The sequence below is a fragment of the Penicilliopsis zonata genome, assembly GCF_001890105.1.
Source record: "Penicilliopsis zonata CBS 506.65 unplaced genomic scaffold ASPZOscaffold_10, whole genome shotgun sequence".
Lineage (NCBI taxonomy): Eukaryota > Fungi > Ascomycota > Eurotiomycetes > Eurotiales > Aspergillaceae > Penicilliopsis > Penicilliopsis zonata.
This window is the reverse complement of record NW_019208919.1, coordinates 882,529-896,471: the sequence shown is the minus strand read 5'-3', so window position 1 is coordinate 896,471 and position 13,943 is coordinate 882,529. Positions and strand designations below refer to the sequence as shown.

Genomic DNA, 13,943 nt, shown 5'->3' with positions numbered 1-13,943 from the left:
CATTCAGGAAATCCCGGTCGGAGATGCTTGTTTTCCGCCGGGGAATCCCGATTAGGCTCGGACCCGATTCGGAGGTAGATCGCACTAGTCCGAAACCGAAATAGTATACCAGGTACATATGTAGTGTGTAGCCTGAGGCATACATAGTATTCAGTAAGTATTGTAGCCTGAGGCATACATATAGTATTCATTAACTATTGTTGAGCCTATTGAATAGCAGTTTCAGCCTGATATCAAGTTGATAATTATGATATCACTATCTACCCTGACTATTACTCATCAATCCTAAATAGGAAAACACTCTCCTATTGGCAGATCATGAATTTATCAAATAGGCAAATACTCTCGCGTTGGTGGACTTAACGTTATATCCGCGTAGGAAGACATATAAAGCATCTACTTACTCAGTGGACATTTACTCTCTACTTCTAGTATACTGTCAACACAGGAACTTCATTCTCATGTCTGGAAACCAACGTCTCAACCTGCCCCTGCTGGCCACCCGCTCGACCTGCTCAGGCGGCACCTATATCGTGACGGGATCCAACACCGGCCTCGGCTTCGAAGCAGCGCAGCATCTCGTCTCCCTGGGCGCCGCGACCGTCATCCTCGCCGTGCGGGACGTGGTCGCCGGCGAAAAGGCACAGCATGCCATCGAGTCCACCACGGGAGTCACCGGTGTGGCACAGGTGTGGCCCCTCGACCTGGCGAGCTTCGCCTCCGTGCAGGGATTCGCGCACCGGGCGATCGCGGAACTGGCAAGAATTGATGCCCTGATCGAGAACGCGGGTGTCGCAGCCCTGCCGGGTGTGGATGCGGAGGGATACCCGCTCGCCATCACGGTCAATGTGCTTTCAACGCTCTTGCTGGCGGTTCTGCTGCTCCCGCATATGAGTGAGACGGGCCGGAAGCATTCCATCTTGCCTCGTCTGGTCGTGGTAGGTAGTCGCGTGGGTTTCGACGCACGCGATAAATGGGAGATGGTTCAGGATGATCCTTTGGCGAAGGTTAGAGATCAGGATATTGCATCGGCAATTGGGTTACAGCTGTACGTCCTAACCTTTTGCTCTCCGTTTTGGCTACCGCTCATAGAAAAGGTACGCGATCTCCAAACTGTTCGAGACCTTCGCAGTCCGGTACCTCGCACCACGTATTCCTGTTCGCCGCACCGGTGTCATTGTCAATCTCGTTTGTCCGGGGCTGTGCAAGACAGACCTGGCTCGGAATGCGCCGCCAGAGTTCCAGACAAAGCTCCGCCAGATGCATGCTCAGTTTGGTCGAACGGCTGAGGATGGGAGTCGCACGCTGCTCCACGCCGCCGTTGCCGGCGAAGAGACTCATGGGTGTCTCCTTCATTCGTGTGAGATGGGAGAGTAAGTATCCTTCGTCAAAAATATGTGTAAAGATGTGTAAGCATAATGCTGACAATTCGATAGAAATGTGGTCCCCCCCTGGATAGACGATGAAGCTGGGAAACAGTCGCAGCAGCGTGTGTGGGAGGCGATCGCCCGTGAGTTGGAGACAATCCAGCCGGGGTGTGTGCAGCGGCTGTATGAGATCAACATTGAGTAGTTATCATCGAATCAGCAGTCCATGTTTCTACTCTCTCCCATAACGTTCTTCCGTTTGCACTATGTAATGCAGGTACCCACGGGAACTGGGATATTGTTTCTTCACTGTCTTCCCAAGTGTACAACCCAAGACAATCGACGGTATTCCGAATCATAGGGAGGATCCACGCATCGTCCGATGTCTGGAAGATCGTGACGCCAGCCATAAACATCGCCCAGAGCTGTTTCGTGGACGGGTCGCTTTGTACTGCGACGACAGCCATCTCCCGTAGCAGTGGATACTTCTCCATCTTGCGGTCCATCCTGGGCAGAAAGCTCGTCAGAAACGCCATCATCCCAATGTAGAGGAGCTGGTCATCTTGGCCGAGAGACCCTCCTCCCATCGACGCCAGAGCCAACAGTCTATACCCCAATAAGATGATCGTATCATGGTAGACATCCGCATCAATCTTGGGAAGACCAGCCAGAGCACCGTTGGTCAGCGCCGAAAAGGTCATCAAGTCATCCAGGAGAGATGACAGGGTATCCATCTCGGTGTCGGTATCCAGACCAACCAGAGCTTGACTACCTGTCTTCACTTCCTGTACAGTAAACAGAGTCCTTGAGCCAAGCTGGAGAGCGTATTCGAGATCGGATCTGACCTTAGCTGAATTTCTCTTATTGTATATAGAAACATATCACCCACCTAAACATCTTCTGCGCGAGAGCAGGTTTCGTTTGAGCGAATACAGACATCCCCCTCAGTTGTGCCATCTGTCGCAATCCCTGTATATGCACGACTCCTTGTCGGAACCGCCCTTGATGGCCCTCACACTTGGCCATACTTACCACCACGGCGATGGTGTTGTCGGCTACAGACTGGCCGCCTGTGAGTCGTTGATTCAGCAATCGGAGAGTGTATGAGAGGTGCCGCAGGGCTATCGCAGGGCTATTGTCGACCGTCATCAGTGAGATTGCCATGACTGAGTGGAAGTCTGCCATAGTTCAGTATCGGCTAATGGGAATCAGTCTCGGATTGAATAGACGTACAGGCTTCGTCAGAGAGCATATACTGCACCCAGATCGACACACCGGTTGATTTTAGCGCATCGTGCAGTTCTGGCGAGAATCGAGGACCACTGAAGAAAAAGAAGGCTATCATCGTTACTACTGGACAGCAAACCGATATTGGAAGTGAACACACCCTTTCTTGCCCTTTCTCTTGTTTCACCGCTTAAAGGGACGGGGAAGGATAATCCATCGTCTATGGGATATTCGATTGCCAGCTTCTCGTCTTGACTGTCCTGGTTGTCCTGTCTCTCCTGTCTCTGCCTCTCAACCACCGTCCGCCTGCGTCGGTCGATCGTCTTGCCGGCGTTACGACCCAAGGCGACATGGCGACGGATGCGTTTGCGGGCAGTGGAGTCGATGGAATCGTTCTGGTTGATGAATTCGAAGGGCATTGCGAGTGATGGTGAGAGATAAGAGAGAGAGAGAGAGAGAGAGAGAGAGAGAGAGAGAGAGAGAGAGAGAAGAAAGAGAAGAAAGAGAGGAAGGAGAGGAAGGAGAGGAAAAGGAAGAGTCGGGGTTAGCGGATATAAGCAAGGCAGAAGGCAACAAGGCATCAACAATATCAATAGAATAACGACAGGCATTCTTTCAAAGGATATACAGATTAATATTACACATAAAGACCTTTTGTCTATCCATCTACTGCCCACCACCCTATGACGTGTATCATTCCATCATTTGGTACACTGCATGGTCGCATAGTTGTAAATAGTCCTGCCATGTCATATCCGCATTTCTGCTCAATAGATCCCGTTTGTTGCTTCTAGTCCAGTAAATAAGATCATCCTTGATACCGTGAATAAGAAAATTGGCTGCAGCGGTCGGGGAGATAATGCTCTGATGATGGAGGTTCGCCACTCGCACTGTTACTTTGAAATCCTCAACGTACCGCTCAACGCTCGCATAACCGTAGCTTTTCATATGCATGGCCTTGAGAAATGCCTTGGTGACCTGCCAGTAATTTGGGGGCTTGACGACTTGCAAAACAGCAGAGTAGAAGTCATCTGCGTAGAGCTGTGGCAGGGGAGACACGAGAAGCCATCGGATAACATCGTCGTCAAGACAGAGGTGAAGCCATAGCTTAACCCGTCGAAACAGTCTATCCCACGTCTTGTAGCCAGGGTCCGTCTCTGCAGGCTGCGGGGAGATTCTTGTCGAGCAGATCCTCCAGTTTGTATGTCTCCAGAATCACTTTGACTCTTGCCTCCCAGACGTCAATGTCGGCTGTTCCACGCAGTTTTTTGATCGCGGAGAAGGGAAAATAGACGCCAGTGAGGTGTCTAGCTTGTGTGGCTTTTTCGTGGTGATCAGAGACAATGGATTGGTTATTGGATGCCATTGTTCTCCGTCGACTCTGCGTTCAATGTGTCGTCCTGGTGGCGATTTTTGTTGACGTCGTTTTCTTGTCTGAAGGTGAAGCGCGAAGGTAAGGACTGTGATGAAAGAGATGGGCGAGGGATGCAAGAACTGAATGGAAGGTGAGATGCAAGGACTGAGAAGATGGTTTCAATGCTAAGGCATATCCAAGATCAGCAAGTATGAAGAATAATGAATGATATTAGAATACAGTGACTAGATTGCCAGCCATTGTCAGTATTATATTGATGAATATCCAGAGTATACAGGAGATGGGAGCTGCTTTTTTATAGGTATTCCTGGATAGGGAATAGCCATACACTGCATAGAAAAGACTATTATGTCTACTCTTACTCTGTGTTCTACTCACTTGACATGTGTAAACAACAAGATTCATTAGTGTAATCAGATTGACAAATGTCTAATCTGCTGCTATCTTGACAGTTCAGACAAAGCAATCGAAAGAATCGGAAACAAGGGCGAGATAAAAGTTGGAAGAGACATGGCCTCCATTGCCGATGGCAAGGACGCCTGGAGGGCGGAGATCTGCGGCCCAGGCAAGGCAGCCACGGCTGCCGGCAAGGCAACGTTTTTCCGCCGGTTGTCTGGCGCAAACTGGAAGATCTTGCCCTCATCCCACTTGTTCTTGATCTGGCGGACCTCCTCGCTGTTGGGGCCGTAGTATGCCTCGTGCCGGTCCTCCTCGGACACACAGACTTCCCTGTCTGGGAAATTGAGGAAGCCGGCCTTTTTGCCGATCGAGAACTCGGCCAGATCCTGCTTGAAGTCGCGGCAGAAGTCCTGCATCTCGCGCACCAGCCATTTCTCATCCCACTGGATCATAATGTAGGCGATGTACCGTCCATCGCGCCAGGGGAAGGCCGTGGCGTCCGGTCCCGGTTCGCGGCCGATCTCGCTCGCTTTGCCCCCGGTGTGGATGAAGGTCACTTGCAGCAGGGCCACTTCCCCGACGAATTGGGCCCTGAACCGGTCCATGTGCTTGGTGATGCACTCGGTGATCTTGGCGTAGTTGCTGCCTTGCTCGTCGTGCTTGGTGAAAACAAACGAGGCATAGACGGTATACGATTTGTTGGCGGGACGCGCCTTCAGCGTCTCCTCCGACCACTGCGAGATGAGGGTCTCGTGCAGGAAGCGGGCCGAGTGTTCGTCGATCGAGCGGCGTTTGAGATTCTCTGTCAGCTGCTTCTTCATCTCTGCTTTGGCGACGGCGACGTCCGCTTCGTTGTCCACGTTCTCCTCCGAGGCCGAAGAAGCCAGCAGCCTGTCGACTTCCTTCCTGAAGGCGTCCCTGTTGCCGTCGTAGTAGGTGAGAAAGCGCACGCCAAGCTCGCCGTTCCTCTCTTTCATATTGCACAGCCAGCTGGAGTCGATGGTCAAGCCGTGATCCCACTCGGTGGTGTAGAAGTCGTGCATCACCTGTCGGAAAGCAGCCATCCTTTCGGTCGTGTCGACGCCAGGATACCAGTTGAACCTGCCGGCGACCACCGACTCCTCCTGCAGCTTGTGCAGTGCCACCTTCATGCTCAACACCACGCCAAAGTTGTTCGCCCCAGCGCCACGGAGGGCCCAGAACAGCTTCCCCTCATCAGACGAGGGGTCGTCCTTGGCGCGCACAGTCACCTCCTTGCCGTTGCCAGTGACCAGGGTGGCCTCCAACAGGCTGTCACATCCCATGCCGAACCGCCGCGTAAAGGGGCCCAGCCCGCCGCCCAGGACAAACCCACTCACTCCGACTGTGGGACACCGGCCGCCATTGACCACCCAGCCATCGCACTTGTTGATAACCAGCTGCCGGTAGACGTGCGCCCAGAGCGCTCCGCCCTGCATGGTGACGGTGGGACCCTCGGCGTCCTCGGGAGGTTCGAGACCCTCCGCATCCAGCTTCAGATCCACGTCAACCATCCGGGAGAGGTCCAGGAGGATGCCCTCGTTGGTGGTAGACAGCCCGGCGTACGAGTGCCCGCCGTTCTTGACGGTAATGGGCACATAGTGCTTGTGGGCTTGTTTGACCACCTCCACGACGTGAACCGTCTGCTCGGGCTTCACGACACACTTGGGCCGGCTGAAGCAGTAGAGGAGGTTTGCCACATCGACAGAGAGCTCATACTCTATCTCCCCAGACTTGTAGACGGGGATCTGCGTCCCGAGCACCTTCTTTTCCTTGAGGATCTTGTAGATGTCGACTGCCGGCATGTTGGGTTCAGAGTGCGCTACGGCAAGCGTATGTGGTGACGAAATAAAGACGAAACTAAGCCTTTATATTAGTACACAGCCAGATGAAGCCTGATCTCGCTTGTTTCTTCCAACACAGTCGCTCTGGTCTTCGGCTGAGCTTCAGCTGAGCTTCAGCTGAGCTTCAATCCCACCACGACGCGTCACACGGCCAGACCAGCAGCTGTCGGCCAGTAAAATCGTGGACCATCGTTTCCTCAGATGCAAGGCCATCACGAGAGACGCGTGAATGGCGCTGTGGCTGGCTCTCTGCACGACTTGTCTGCATCTTGTCTCTCTCTTTCTCTTGACGAGGCCAAAACTTCCGAGGAGGGGACGAAATAGGCTTAGCCTGAGATACCCCTCAGTGCAGTCATGTGACCACCCACCAAAACGGAAAAACGTCAACAAAGACTTTTTACGTTGTCTACAGCAATGCAGGAGAGCATCTTTCTACGAATACTATGTTCTGGACTCTGAAGATCGTATTGGAGATACTTATGCTGCAGACTCGGTTCCTTGCAGTGACTGGATAATGCTACCATCAATCGCCGACGTCAGCCAATCGCCAAAAATTGCCAGTCTTGCAACGGACGAGGTGGATGTGATATGAGTCGGGACAGTTGGAGATACGCAGGTAAGGGATGAGAGGCGAAGGGGAAATTCTTTCCTACTCCAAGTACTGATCACTAGGTGTAGAACTCGCAGGTCCTCTCGAACAAAGTGCACGGTAGACGGCCATGGCAGAGCTCCCTCCACTGATTTCTCGGTTCGCTCAGGGGTGTATACCGGCATTTGATTGTTATAAAGCTGATTCATCGAAATATCCATTTGAGAGAACATGGAGAGGAGAGAGGGGAGAGCGAACTATATATCCTAAAATCGTCTTGAATAGTGACGATACTTCTCCGTCACTTAAAAATGCGTATAGCAGTAAGAGAAAGAACGAGAGGGAGGAGAAAAGAAGAGGGGGTTCACATGATATATTATCTTTCTCCCCTTCTTCAACGTCGTGGCTCTAACCAGCAAGGAAATACTCTATTCTAACCGCAATGTTCTCCAAGTTTCAATGCAGTCGGTCTACATCCGCTGCCAGATTGATCTAGGTCCAACGACGGTGGTGAACTGGAGATATCGGGAGATATCATTGACGACCTTCTCACAATAGTGGTGGTTGTATTTACAGATTGGCAGATATCTTATAGAAGTAAGAGAGCTCAGGTTTGTTCATCCTCGTCTACCTAGCCGAGAGACATTGCTGACTTCTTTTTCGTTAGTATTCTCTAGCCTTGAATATAATGAAGAGTGGTTTATGGTCATAATAACGTCACATCATCTAGTTGGCAAAAGCGTCGTTCCAGAAGGTAAAGGCATCATCGGCGAGTCCCTCGAGGATCTGATCGTACTCGTGGCCCGCCCCGGCGATATCCTTGCGGTAGTGAACAACCCCCAGCTCATTCATGACGGCGCTCATCTTGGCGATCGCCTCGGTCAGGCGAGTATCGTCTCCGCCAGACAGCAAGCGGACTCTGATGGTTGCTGTACGCAGCTCCTCGCTCTTTTCCCGGAGGAGAAACAGCGGGTGCTCCTTGTCGTAGTAGCTCTGGTCTCCACGGAAGGTATCCCAGACACGCTCCTTGGGCTCGTTCGCCAGCGAAGGCAGGACCGCAGGGGCAATCGACGAAACCCCGCGGAAGAGCGAGTTGTATCTGATACCGAGATGGGCAGCGCCGTACCCACCCATACTGAACCCCTCAATCCCCCTCTTGCCGTTTGTGCGGAAGGTAGCGTCCAGGTGTGGCAGGAGATCCTTGATCAGCACATCCTCGACAGGGAACTTGTGATCGATCGAGTTGATGTACCAGCCTACGGGAAGACCCTGCGGAGCCACCAGAATGGTCGGCGGCATGGTTCCCTTGGCCATGGCCTCGCGGTACATCTTCACGGCAGTCGCGGCCTGGGACCCGCGCGACATGCCCCCGTGCAACCAGACGAGAACGGGGTACCGCTTGGCAGTATCGGTCTCGTATCCTTCTGGGAGGGAGTACCAGTAGCTGCCCTGCTTGTCTTCACCACGCACAGGTTGATCATACAGAGCGTAAGTCATTCCCTCGTAGGCGGTGGTGTTGGGCTCGACCCATTCATTGTTCATGGCGTCGAGCTCTTCAGTGGTGGGGAGGTAAGGAGGCATGTCGATGTCGAAATGAAGTATAATGAATTGATCTGTCAATAGAACAATGGATACTGATTGATCTGCAGATTGATAAGACTATATACCTATATATGTGGAGACCAATACGGTTAGCGTGTCTCGGGCCAAGACACTCGGCCGGAAATTCCCCTTCTACACTAGCGCCCACTCGGCACGGCAAAACAGTCTATATCAGGCTAGCCCCCCGACGATGCCTCCGACCGACTTCACCTTCTCAACCTCCGCCCGCATCTCCGTCTGGCAGCATCTGTTTTCTCCATTAGCACTGCCACCGACTAGTTGTTTGCTCCCACTAAGAGCAGAACATGGCCTCCTTTGCCCACCTCTTTGACGGAGACGGTCGGTGGGGGTCCCCCGCTGCTCTGGGGCCCGCCCAGAGCCCGACCGCCGACGGTAAAGCCGCTGTTCTGCACCACCCCACGGGGAAGACAAACCGCTCCGACGCGCCAGATGACGAGCCCCAGCCTAAGCGGGCTAAGATGGCCCTGTCCTGTTCGGAGTGTAAGCGGCGCAAGATCAAATGCGATAGGTATTTTTTTTCTCGCCGTCTTGGTTGTGTTGTGTGTGCTGTTGGTTCGCGGTTAACGTGTCAAGGAACGTCCCCTGTACGGCCTGCTTGAAAAGGGGCGCCGGCGACGCATGTAACTGGGACAACGCGCGCATCGAGCCCGCGCCACAGCCTTTTGCCTTGAGCTCTGAGATGCGCGATGTGCAGGCGCGGTTGCGCGCCGTCGAAGACGCTGTTCTCGCCCTGCGGCAGGGCAGCAGCGGCGGCAGCAGTGTCGACTTTATCGACAGCGAGGTAGCGGCCAAGCGGACTCCAACTGCTGTCGCTGGTGCTAGTCTTAATGCTCCTGGCAGTGGTGCCCCGGATGCTAATGGTAGCGCGACGCGGGCTCCTGTAGCTGCGAGTACTGCTACGAGTACTGCTGCTGCTGCTGCCACGGGTACTGCTGCACCGGCTACTGCCGCGGCTCCTGTAGGATCAACAACCTCGGATGAAGGGCTTTCACTTGCTCTGCATGATCCTGCCGAGGACGCGGCAGTCACGCTGGAGAGCATCGCGTTCAACCCGCCTGGCAGCGGGCCTCGGCGGTCGGTCATTGCTCACGAGTACTGGCGCGGAAGCGTGTTGACCCCGTCGTCTGAAGGAACGATGATGGGTGCAGACCACGGTGGTGATCGCGTCGTCGATCTCGAGCTCACCGCGGCCCGTACGAGCATCATCTCGCCGCCCTGGGATGCCTCGCTGGCGCGGTACAATCCCATCCTCATGGGCGTGGGGAGTATCGATGGCGGCACCTTTGAGGAGCTGCAGATGCATAGGGCGACCCTGTTGCAGGGGCTGCTCGGTGCCTTGCCCACCGTGCGCCAGAGCTATTATCTTGCCGCCCAGTATTATGATACCGTCCACTGGCGGTCGAACGTCTTGCATTGGCCTTCCTTCCAGGCAGAGCTCGACCGCTTCTGGGATATGGTCCAGCAGGGCCGCCACGGCGAGATTGACCCCCTCTGGCTCGCCGTCTTCTACATGGTCATGGCCTTGGCTCTCGATAACCGGCCTGCAGCCATCGATCCCAGCCATCCCTTCCACGCCGAGTCGCTGCAGGGCCTAGACGAGCTGACCAGCAAGTATCACGCCGTCAGTGTCCGTGCTCTCTATCTAGGCGATGCTATGACGAGTCCACGTTTGCGAACTATCCAGTAATTGTTCTTTTCCTTCCTTTTGCTCTGATCTTCCCGCTGACTATTCAGAACCGTCATCCTTTTCAACCAGTTCTTCCAGACTTCCGGGCGAAAGGCAGATATGCTCCTTACCTGGACAGCCCTGGCCATCCGCACAGCGCAGGTAATGGGACTGCACGTCTTGGGTAGTGATCCTGAAAGGTATACAACTCTTCTATCTCCTCCGTTCATCATCCACCCTACTAAGCGAGTAGGATGCCCCCCGACGACCCGGCATGGCCGCCCGGGAAGAACGCCGTTAAACGCCATCTTGCCCTGCGCACCTGGACGGCCCTCCAGTGGGTCGACTGGATGGGCGCCAGCGCACGGTTCCGCAGCTACATGATCCATCCGGAACAGTGCACGTCCCAGCCCGTTGCCAACGTCAACGACGGCGATCTCTCGTCGACGGACTGGCGCTTCACGACGCAACCGGCGCGCGTGGCTACCTCCAACTCCTTCGAGGTGTATAAATGGCATATTGCAGATATGCTCCGGCAGACCTACGACCGACTGATCACCCATGTCGATCGGTTTTCCTATGCAGGAGGTATGTGATACTCATTAGACGTCGGACTGGGGGAAACTAACAGAACAGTGCTGCATCTGGATGCTGGATACCGCAAGATCGAAGAGGATCTGCCGTAAGTTTACCTGCTAAATAGATGAGCTATACTGACTGACCAGTGATGCATACCGATACGAACAAGAGGGCGAGGATTTGAAAGTCCGCTGGCAACGAAGTACGTCACCTTTTTTCCATTGTAGTTATGATTCTGCTAACTGTATTAGATGTCGCTCTGGAAGGGGTGAGCATGAATCACAATATACCACTTGAACCACAGCTCACTGATCTAGATCCACTCGCGCATCGTCCGCCTGCACCGCCCGTTCCTTTCCAGAGGATACGCCCGCGAGTCGAAATGTGTGTACTCGCGAGAGCAATGTTTACGGTCCGCGCGGATCGTGGTGGACTGTCACTACAACCTGCGCGACCTGACCACGCGGGGGACGTTCTGGTAAACAGTGACCATACATCTATATGAACGATGGCTGACGTACAGGTTTGTCTATTCGCATACGCTTGGCGCCGCGCTGGTCCTTTTCCTCGACCTCTTTTGGTCGATTGACAAGTACGTTCTTCACTGATTTCCCTACTTCATGTATACTAACAAGAAAGCCACATGCCTCCGGCCGAGATCAACGAGCGGATGAGCGTGATCGCAATGGTACACGACATCTTCTCCATGTACAGCGAGATCAGCAACTCGTCGTTACGGAACATCGTCGAGTCTGCGTTCCGCATCATCAGGTAGGTAGACATACATATCACACTTACAATCCTGCTAACCTTTCAGCGACCTGTCAAGCGAGGCGAGAAACAGACAAACCGTCGAAGGCGTCAAGCCGCCCTTCGCCGAGATCCTGAAGCGCGTCGCCCGCAAGGTCTCGCTGGACAGCGCATCACAGACGCAGCCTGCCGTGACTCTTCCGCCACAGCCTCTCTCGCTCGATGCATGGAATCTGCCCATGCCGCAGGAGGCTTTGAATTCAGGGTTCTACTCTGCTTTGGGTGTGCAGGTGAGAAACCTTTCATACTTCTTATGCTGCCGGACCTTACTCATACTGCAGAACCATGAAACGATGGATGATCCGTCGTTCGCGAATCTATGGACCTTGAATTACTCGCCGTCGCAGGACTCACCGAACGATAGTCTGTCCTTTCTCAATGTGGCCCAGCCGAGGGATAACTATGAGCTGTGGAGGTTTTTGGCAGGATGATGCATCATGATTGCGGATGACTATGATACCATTTCATATTAATACTTTGATTCTCTTATCTATAGTCTATATAAATAATTGTAAATAGTTGCAAAGTGGCTACTGTCACACGAAGCAAGGGGTGACCTCACATCAAAACACTTGTATAGAAAGTATTCCATCTATTTATCTATGATATATATTCTATCTGTTCTACTACATACACAATGAAGAAAGACGCCGACGGGACAATTCTCATCCCACAGCCCTCCGACGACCCAGATGATCCTCTGGTAAGTGAAGCAGTGAAACAGCAGGTAGACTTCTCTAATCAATAGAACTGGTCCGATGCTCGCAAAAACATCACACTCTCCATCTGGGCGTTTGCCTGTTTCTCCAGCCAGATCTCCGCCATGACGAATCTACAGGGCTCCTTCTTACAGGCGCCGGTGTACCACAAGACGCCGGTGCAAGTGAACTACAATGTACTTCACCTTCGCTCTTCTACCGTTGCATACTGATGGATCCTTAGATCTCCCTTACTCTGGCCGGTTTAATCATAGGACCGATGCTGGTGGTCCCTCTCGGGCGGAGATTCGGGCTGTGTTGCTGTCTCCTGTGGTCGACCGTCGGAGTGCTCGCCACGGCCATCTGGTCGGCTTTGATGACGGGGGAGAAGGATTACGGCGCGTTCCTTGCCTCGCGGTTTGTAGCAGGCGTCTTTGCCGGGTGTCCGCTGATTCTCGGGTCGGCCATGGTCGTGCAGGTGTTTTTCCGTCATCACCGCGGTCGCTGTCTGCATATCCTGCATATCCCGTACCTGCTTGGCGTCATCACCGCGCCCATCTTTGGCGGGTATATAATTTCCACGCAGTCGTGGACGGTGCAGTTTTGGTGGACGGCGGGGATGAACGGCCTGCTCATCCTCCTCATCTTGTGCTTTCTCGAAGACTCGGAGTCCAGCGTTGCCGCCAAGGAGTCTCTCCTTCATCGTCGACTGAGAACCTACACTGGTCGAGCTGTCGCCACGCCGGCGTCGTGGAGAGATTGCGTGAGTTCTTCCAGTGTCCTGATGCGCTATACTGATAACGACAGACACGAATGGTCCGGAATGAATTTCGTATCGGGTTCTCCCCGCTTGGCATGCTGGCCGGGTTCTTTCTCCTGGTTGACTTTGGCTTCAGCACCATGACTCTCGTTATGGTGAATTTGTTTCTCGCCGACCCGGTCGACGAGGGCGGGTACGGGTTTACTTCGACGGAGATCGCATCCTGTAAGTGCCTTCTGTAAGTGCCTTCACTGTGACAAATACCTCCATTGACTGTGTTCCAGTCACCTTCTGTCTGTGGATTGGAGTCTGTATCGCCGAGCTGTACGGCCATTTCGTGAGCGACCGACTCCCCCTCTGGCTCTCCCGCCGACAGTCAGGAATCTGGCGCCCGGAATTCCGCCTCCACTGCCTATGGGCCCCTGCAAGCCTCGTCCCCGTCGGAGTTGGTCTTTTCGGTGCCTCGCTGGAGTACCACCTGCACTGGGCCGTTCTTGCCCTCGCATCCATGCTGACGTTTATCGGCTCCATGTCCATCGTGCCCCATACCACGGCATACCTCACCGACTGTTTCCCAGACCTCGTCGCAGAGATGTCGGCCATCATGGGCTTGTACCGCTTGATCTTCGGCCTCACCACCACCTTCTTCATCACCCCCTGGGCTGCCGCAGTCGGAGTCGGCTGGGTGTTTGGCACAGCAGCGTTCATCTCGCTGGCCGCCTTGGGCATCGTCGGTATTCTCGTGTCTTGGGGGGAGCTGTTCAGGCGTCAACTGGGGGATTTCACCGAGACAGCACCAGAAACTGAGCTGTTTGTCGCTGGCGCAGATGGAGATGGACAATCTCAACAGGTTCAGAGAGAATTCTTAGTCAGCAACACCCCTTAGTCATCAATTCCTGGTCACGAAGTCCTTAGTCAGCTCTTCGGGCCGACGTATTCCCGCATGCGTACTTGCACTTTCCGTCCTCCGTAGCTCTGCGTATCACCA

At 53.8% G+C, this 13,943-nt stretch overlaps 8 protein-coding genes across 8 annotated transcripts; 4 read left to right on the top strand and 4 right to left on the bottom strand.

Moving 5' to 3' along the window:
• The first annotated feature begins 433 nt into the window (after positions 1-433).
• ASPZODRAFT_133773 (hypothetical protein) lies at positions 434-1,737 on the top strand. The gene is made up of 2 exons (XM_022723351.1): positions 434-1,048; positions 1,098-1,737. The coding sequence occupies exons 1-2, from the start codon at positions 462-464 to the stop codon at positions 1,375-1,377; spliced, it is 867 nt and encodes a 288-aa protein (XP_022580415.1). The 5' UTR covers positions 434-461; the 3' UTR covers positions 1,378-1,737.
• ASPZODRAFT_545537 (hypothetical protein) lies at positions 1,326-3,462 on the bottom strand. Its single transcript, XM_022728473.1, has 4 exons — positions 2,755-3,462; positions 2,601-2,705; positions 2,257-2,545; positions 1,326-2,207 (listed from the first exon to the last, which is right to left on the bottom strand). The coding sequence occupies exons 1-4, from the start codon at positions 3,203-3,205 to the stop codon at positions 1,559-1,561; spliced, it is 1,494 nt and encodes a 497-aa protein (XP_022580414.1). The 5' UTR covers positions 3,206-3,462; the 3' UTR covers positions 1,326-1,558.
• On the bottom strand, positions 3,288-3,960 carry ASPZODRAFT_143771 (hypothetical protein; the record flags this gene model as incomplete). Its single annotated transcript, XM_022724943.1, has 2 exons — positions 3,288-3,758; positions 3,814-3,960. 2 exons carry the CDS (start codon positions 3,958-3,960, stop codon positions 3,288-3,290), a joined length of 618 nt encoding a protein of 205 aa, XP_022580413.1.
• A 462-nt stretch (positions 3,961-4,422) lies between these two features.
• Positions 4,423-6,509, bottom strand: ASPZODRAFT_160090 (hypothetical protein; the record flags this gene model as incomplete). The annotated part of the gene is made up of 2 exons (XM_022726450.1): positions 4,594-6,509; positions 4,423-4,549 (listed from the first exon to the last, which is right to left on the bottom strand). Exons 1-2 carry the CDS (start codon positions 6,189-6,191, stop codon positions 4,423-4,425), a joined length of 1,725 nt encoding a protein of 574 aa, XP_022580412.1. The 5' UTR covers positions 6,192-6,509.
• ASPZODRAFT_143769 (hypothetical protein) lies at positions 6,460-6,822 on the top strand (the record flags this gene model as incomplete). Its single annotated transcript, XM_022724942.1, has 1 exon — positions 6,460-6,822. The coding sequence occupies one exon, from the start codon at positions 6,460-6,462 to the stop codon at positions 6,820-6,822; it is 363 nt and encodes a 120-aa protein (XP_022580411.1).
• A 723-nt stretch (positions 6,823-7,545) lies between these two features.
• Positions 7,546-8,400, bottom strand: ASPZODRAFT_17333 (hypothetical protein; the record flags this gene model as incomplete). The annotated part of the gene is made up of 1 exon (XM_022727000.1): positions 7,546-8,400. The coding sequence occupies one exon, from the start codon at positions 8,398-8,400 to the stop codon at positions 7,546-7,548; it is 855 nt and encodes a 284-aa protein (XP_022580410.1).
• A 302-nt stretch (positions 8,401-8,702) lies between these two features.
• ASPZODRAFT_133766 (hypothetical protein) lies at positions 8,703-12,084 on the top strand. The gene is made up of 12 exons (XM_022723350.1): positions 8,703-8,950; positions 9,016-10,125; positions 10,177-10,308; positions 10,362-10,696; positions 10,745-10,790; positions 10,834-10,889; positions 10,939-10,955; positions 11,005-11,165; positions 11,211-11,279; positions 11,327-11,458; positions 11,505-11,727; positions 11,779-12,084. The coding sequence occupies exons 1-12, from the start codon at positions 8,727-8,729 to the stop codon at positions 11,926-11,928; spliced, it is 2,655 nt and encodes an 884-aa protein (XP_022580409.1). The 5' UTR covers positions 8,703-8,726; the 3' UTR covers positions 11,929-12,084.
• Positions 12,085-12,134: 50 nt separating this feature from the next.
• Positions 12,135-13,897, top strand: ASPZODRAFT_98898 (hypothetical protein; the record flags this gene model as incomplete). Its single annotated transcript, XM_022730592.1, has 5 exons — positions 12,135-12,200; positions 12,246-12,392; positions 12,440-12,958; positions 13,003-13,180; positions 13,240-13,897. 5 exons carry the CDS (start codon positions 12,135-12,137, stop codon positions 13,839-13,841), a joined length of 1,512 nt encoding a protein of 503 aa, XP_022580408.1. The 3' UTR covers positions 13,842-13,897.
• Positions 13,898-13,943: the final 46 nt, after the last annotated feature.

Bases quoted from the DNA above. Each gene is read 5' to 3' on its own strand.
- ASPZODRAFT_133773 (XM_022723351.1), top strand. From the start codon at position 462: ATGTCTGGAAACCAACGTCTCAACCTGCCCCTGCTGGCCACCCGCTCG. The intron at 1,049-1,097 runs GTACGTCCTAAC...CTCATAGAAAAG, and splicing joins TCGGCAATTGGGTTACAGCT to GTACGCGATCTCCAAACTGT.
- ASPZODRAFT_545537 (XM_022728473.1), bottom strand. From the start codon at position 3,205: ATGCCTGTCGTTATTCTATTGATATTGTTGATGCCTTGTTGCCTTCTG. The intron at 2,706-2,754 runs GTGTGTTCACTT...TAACGATGATAG, and splicing joins AAGAGAAAGGGCAAGAAAGG to CCTTCTTTTTCTTCAGTGGT. The intron at 2,546-2,600 runs GTACGTCTATTC...GAACTATGGCAG, and splicing joins TATGCTCTCTGACGAAGCCT to ACTTCCACTCAGTCATGGCA.
- ASPZODRAFT_133766 (XM_022723350.1), top strand. From the start codon at position 8,727: ATGGCCTCCTTTGCCCACCTCTTTGACGGAGACGGTCGGTGGGGGTCC. The intron at 10,309-10,361 runs GTATACAACTCT...CTAAGCGAGTAG, and splicing joins TTGGGTAGTGATCCTGAAAG to GATGCCCCCCGACGACCCGG. The intron at 10,791-10,833 runs GTAAGTTTACCT...CTGACTGACCAG, and splicing joins AAGATCGAAGAGGATCTGCC to TGATGCATACCGATACGAAC.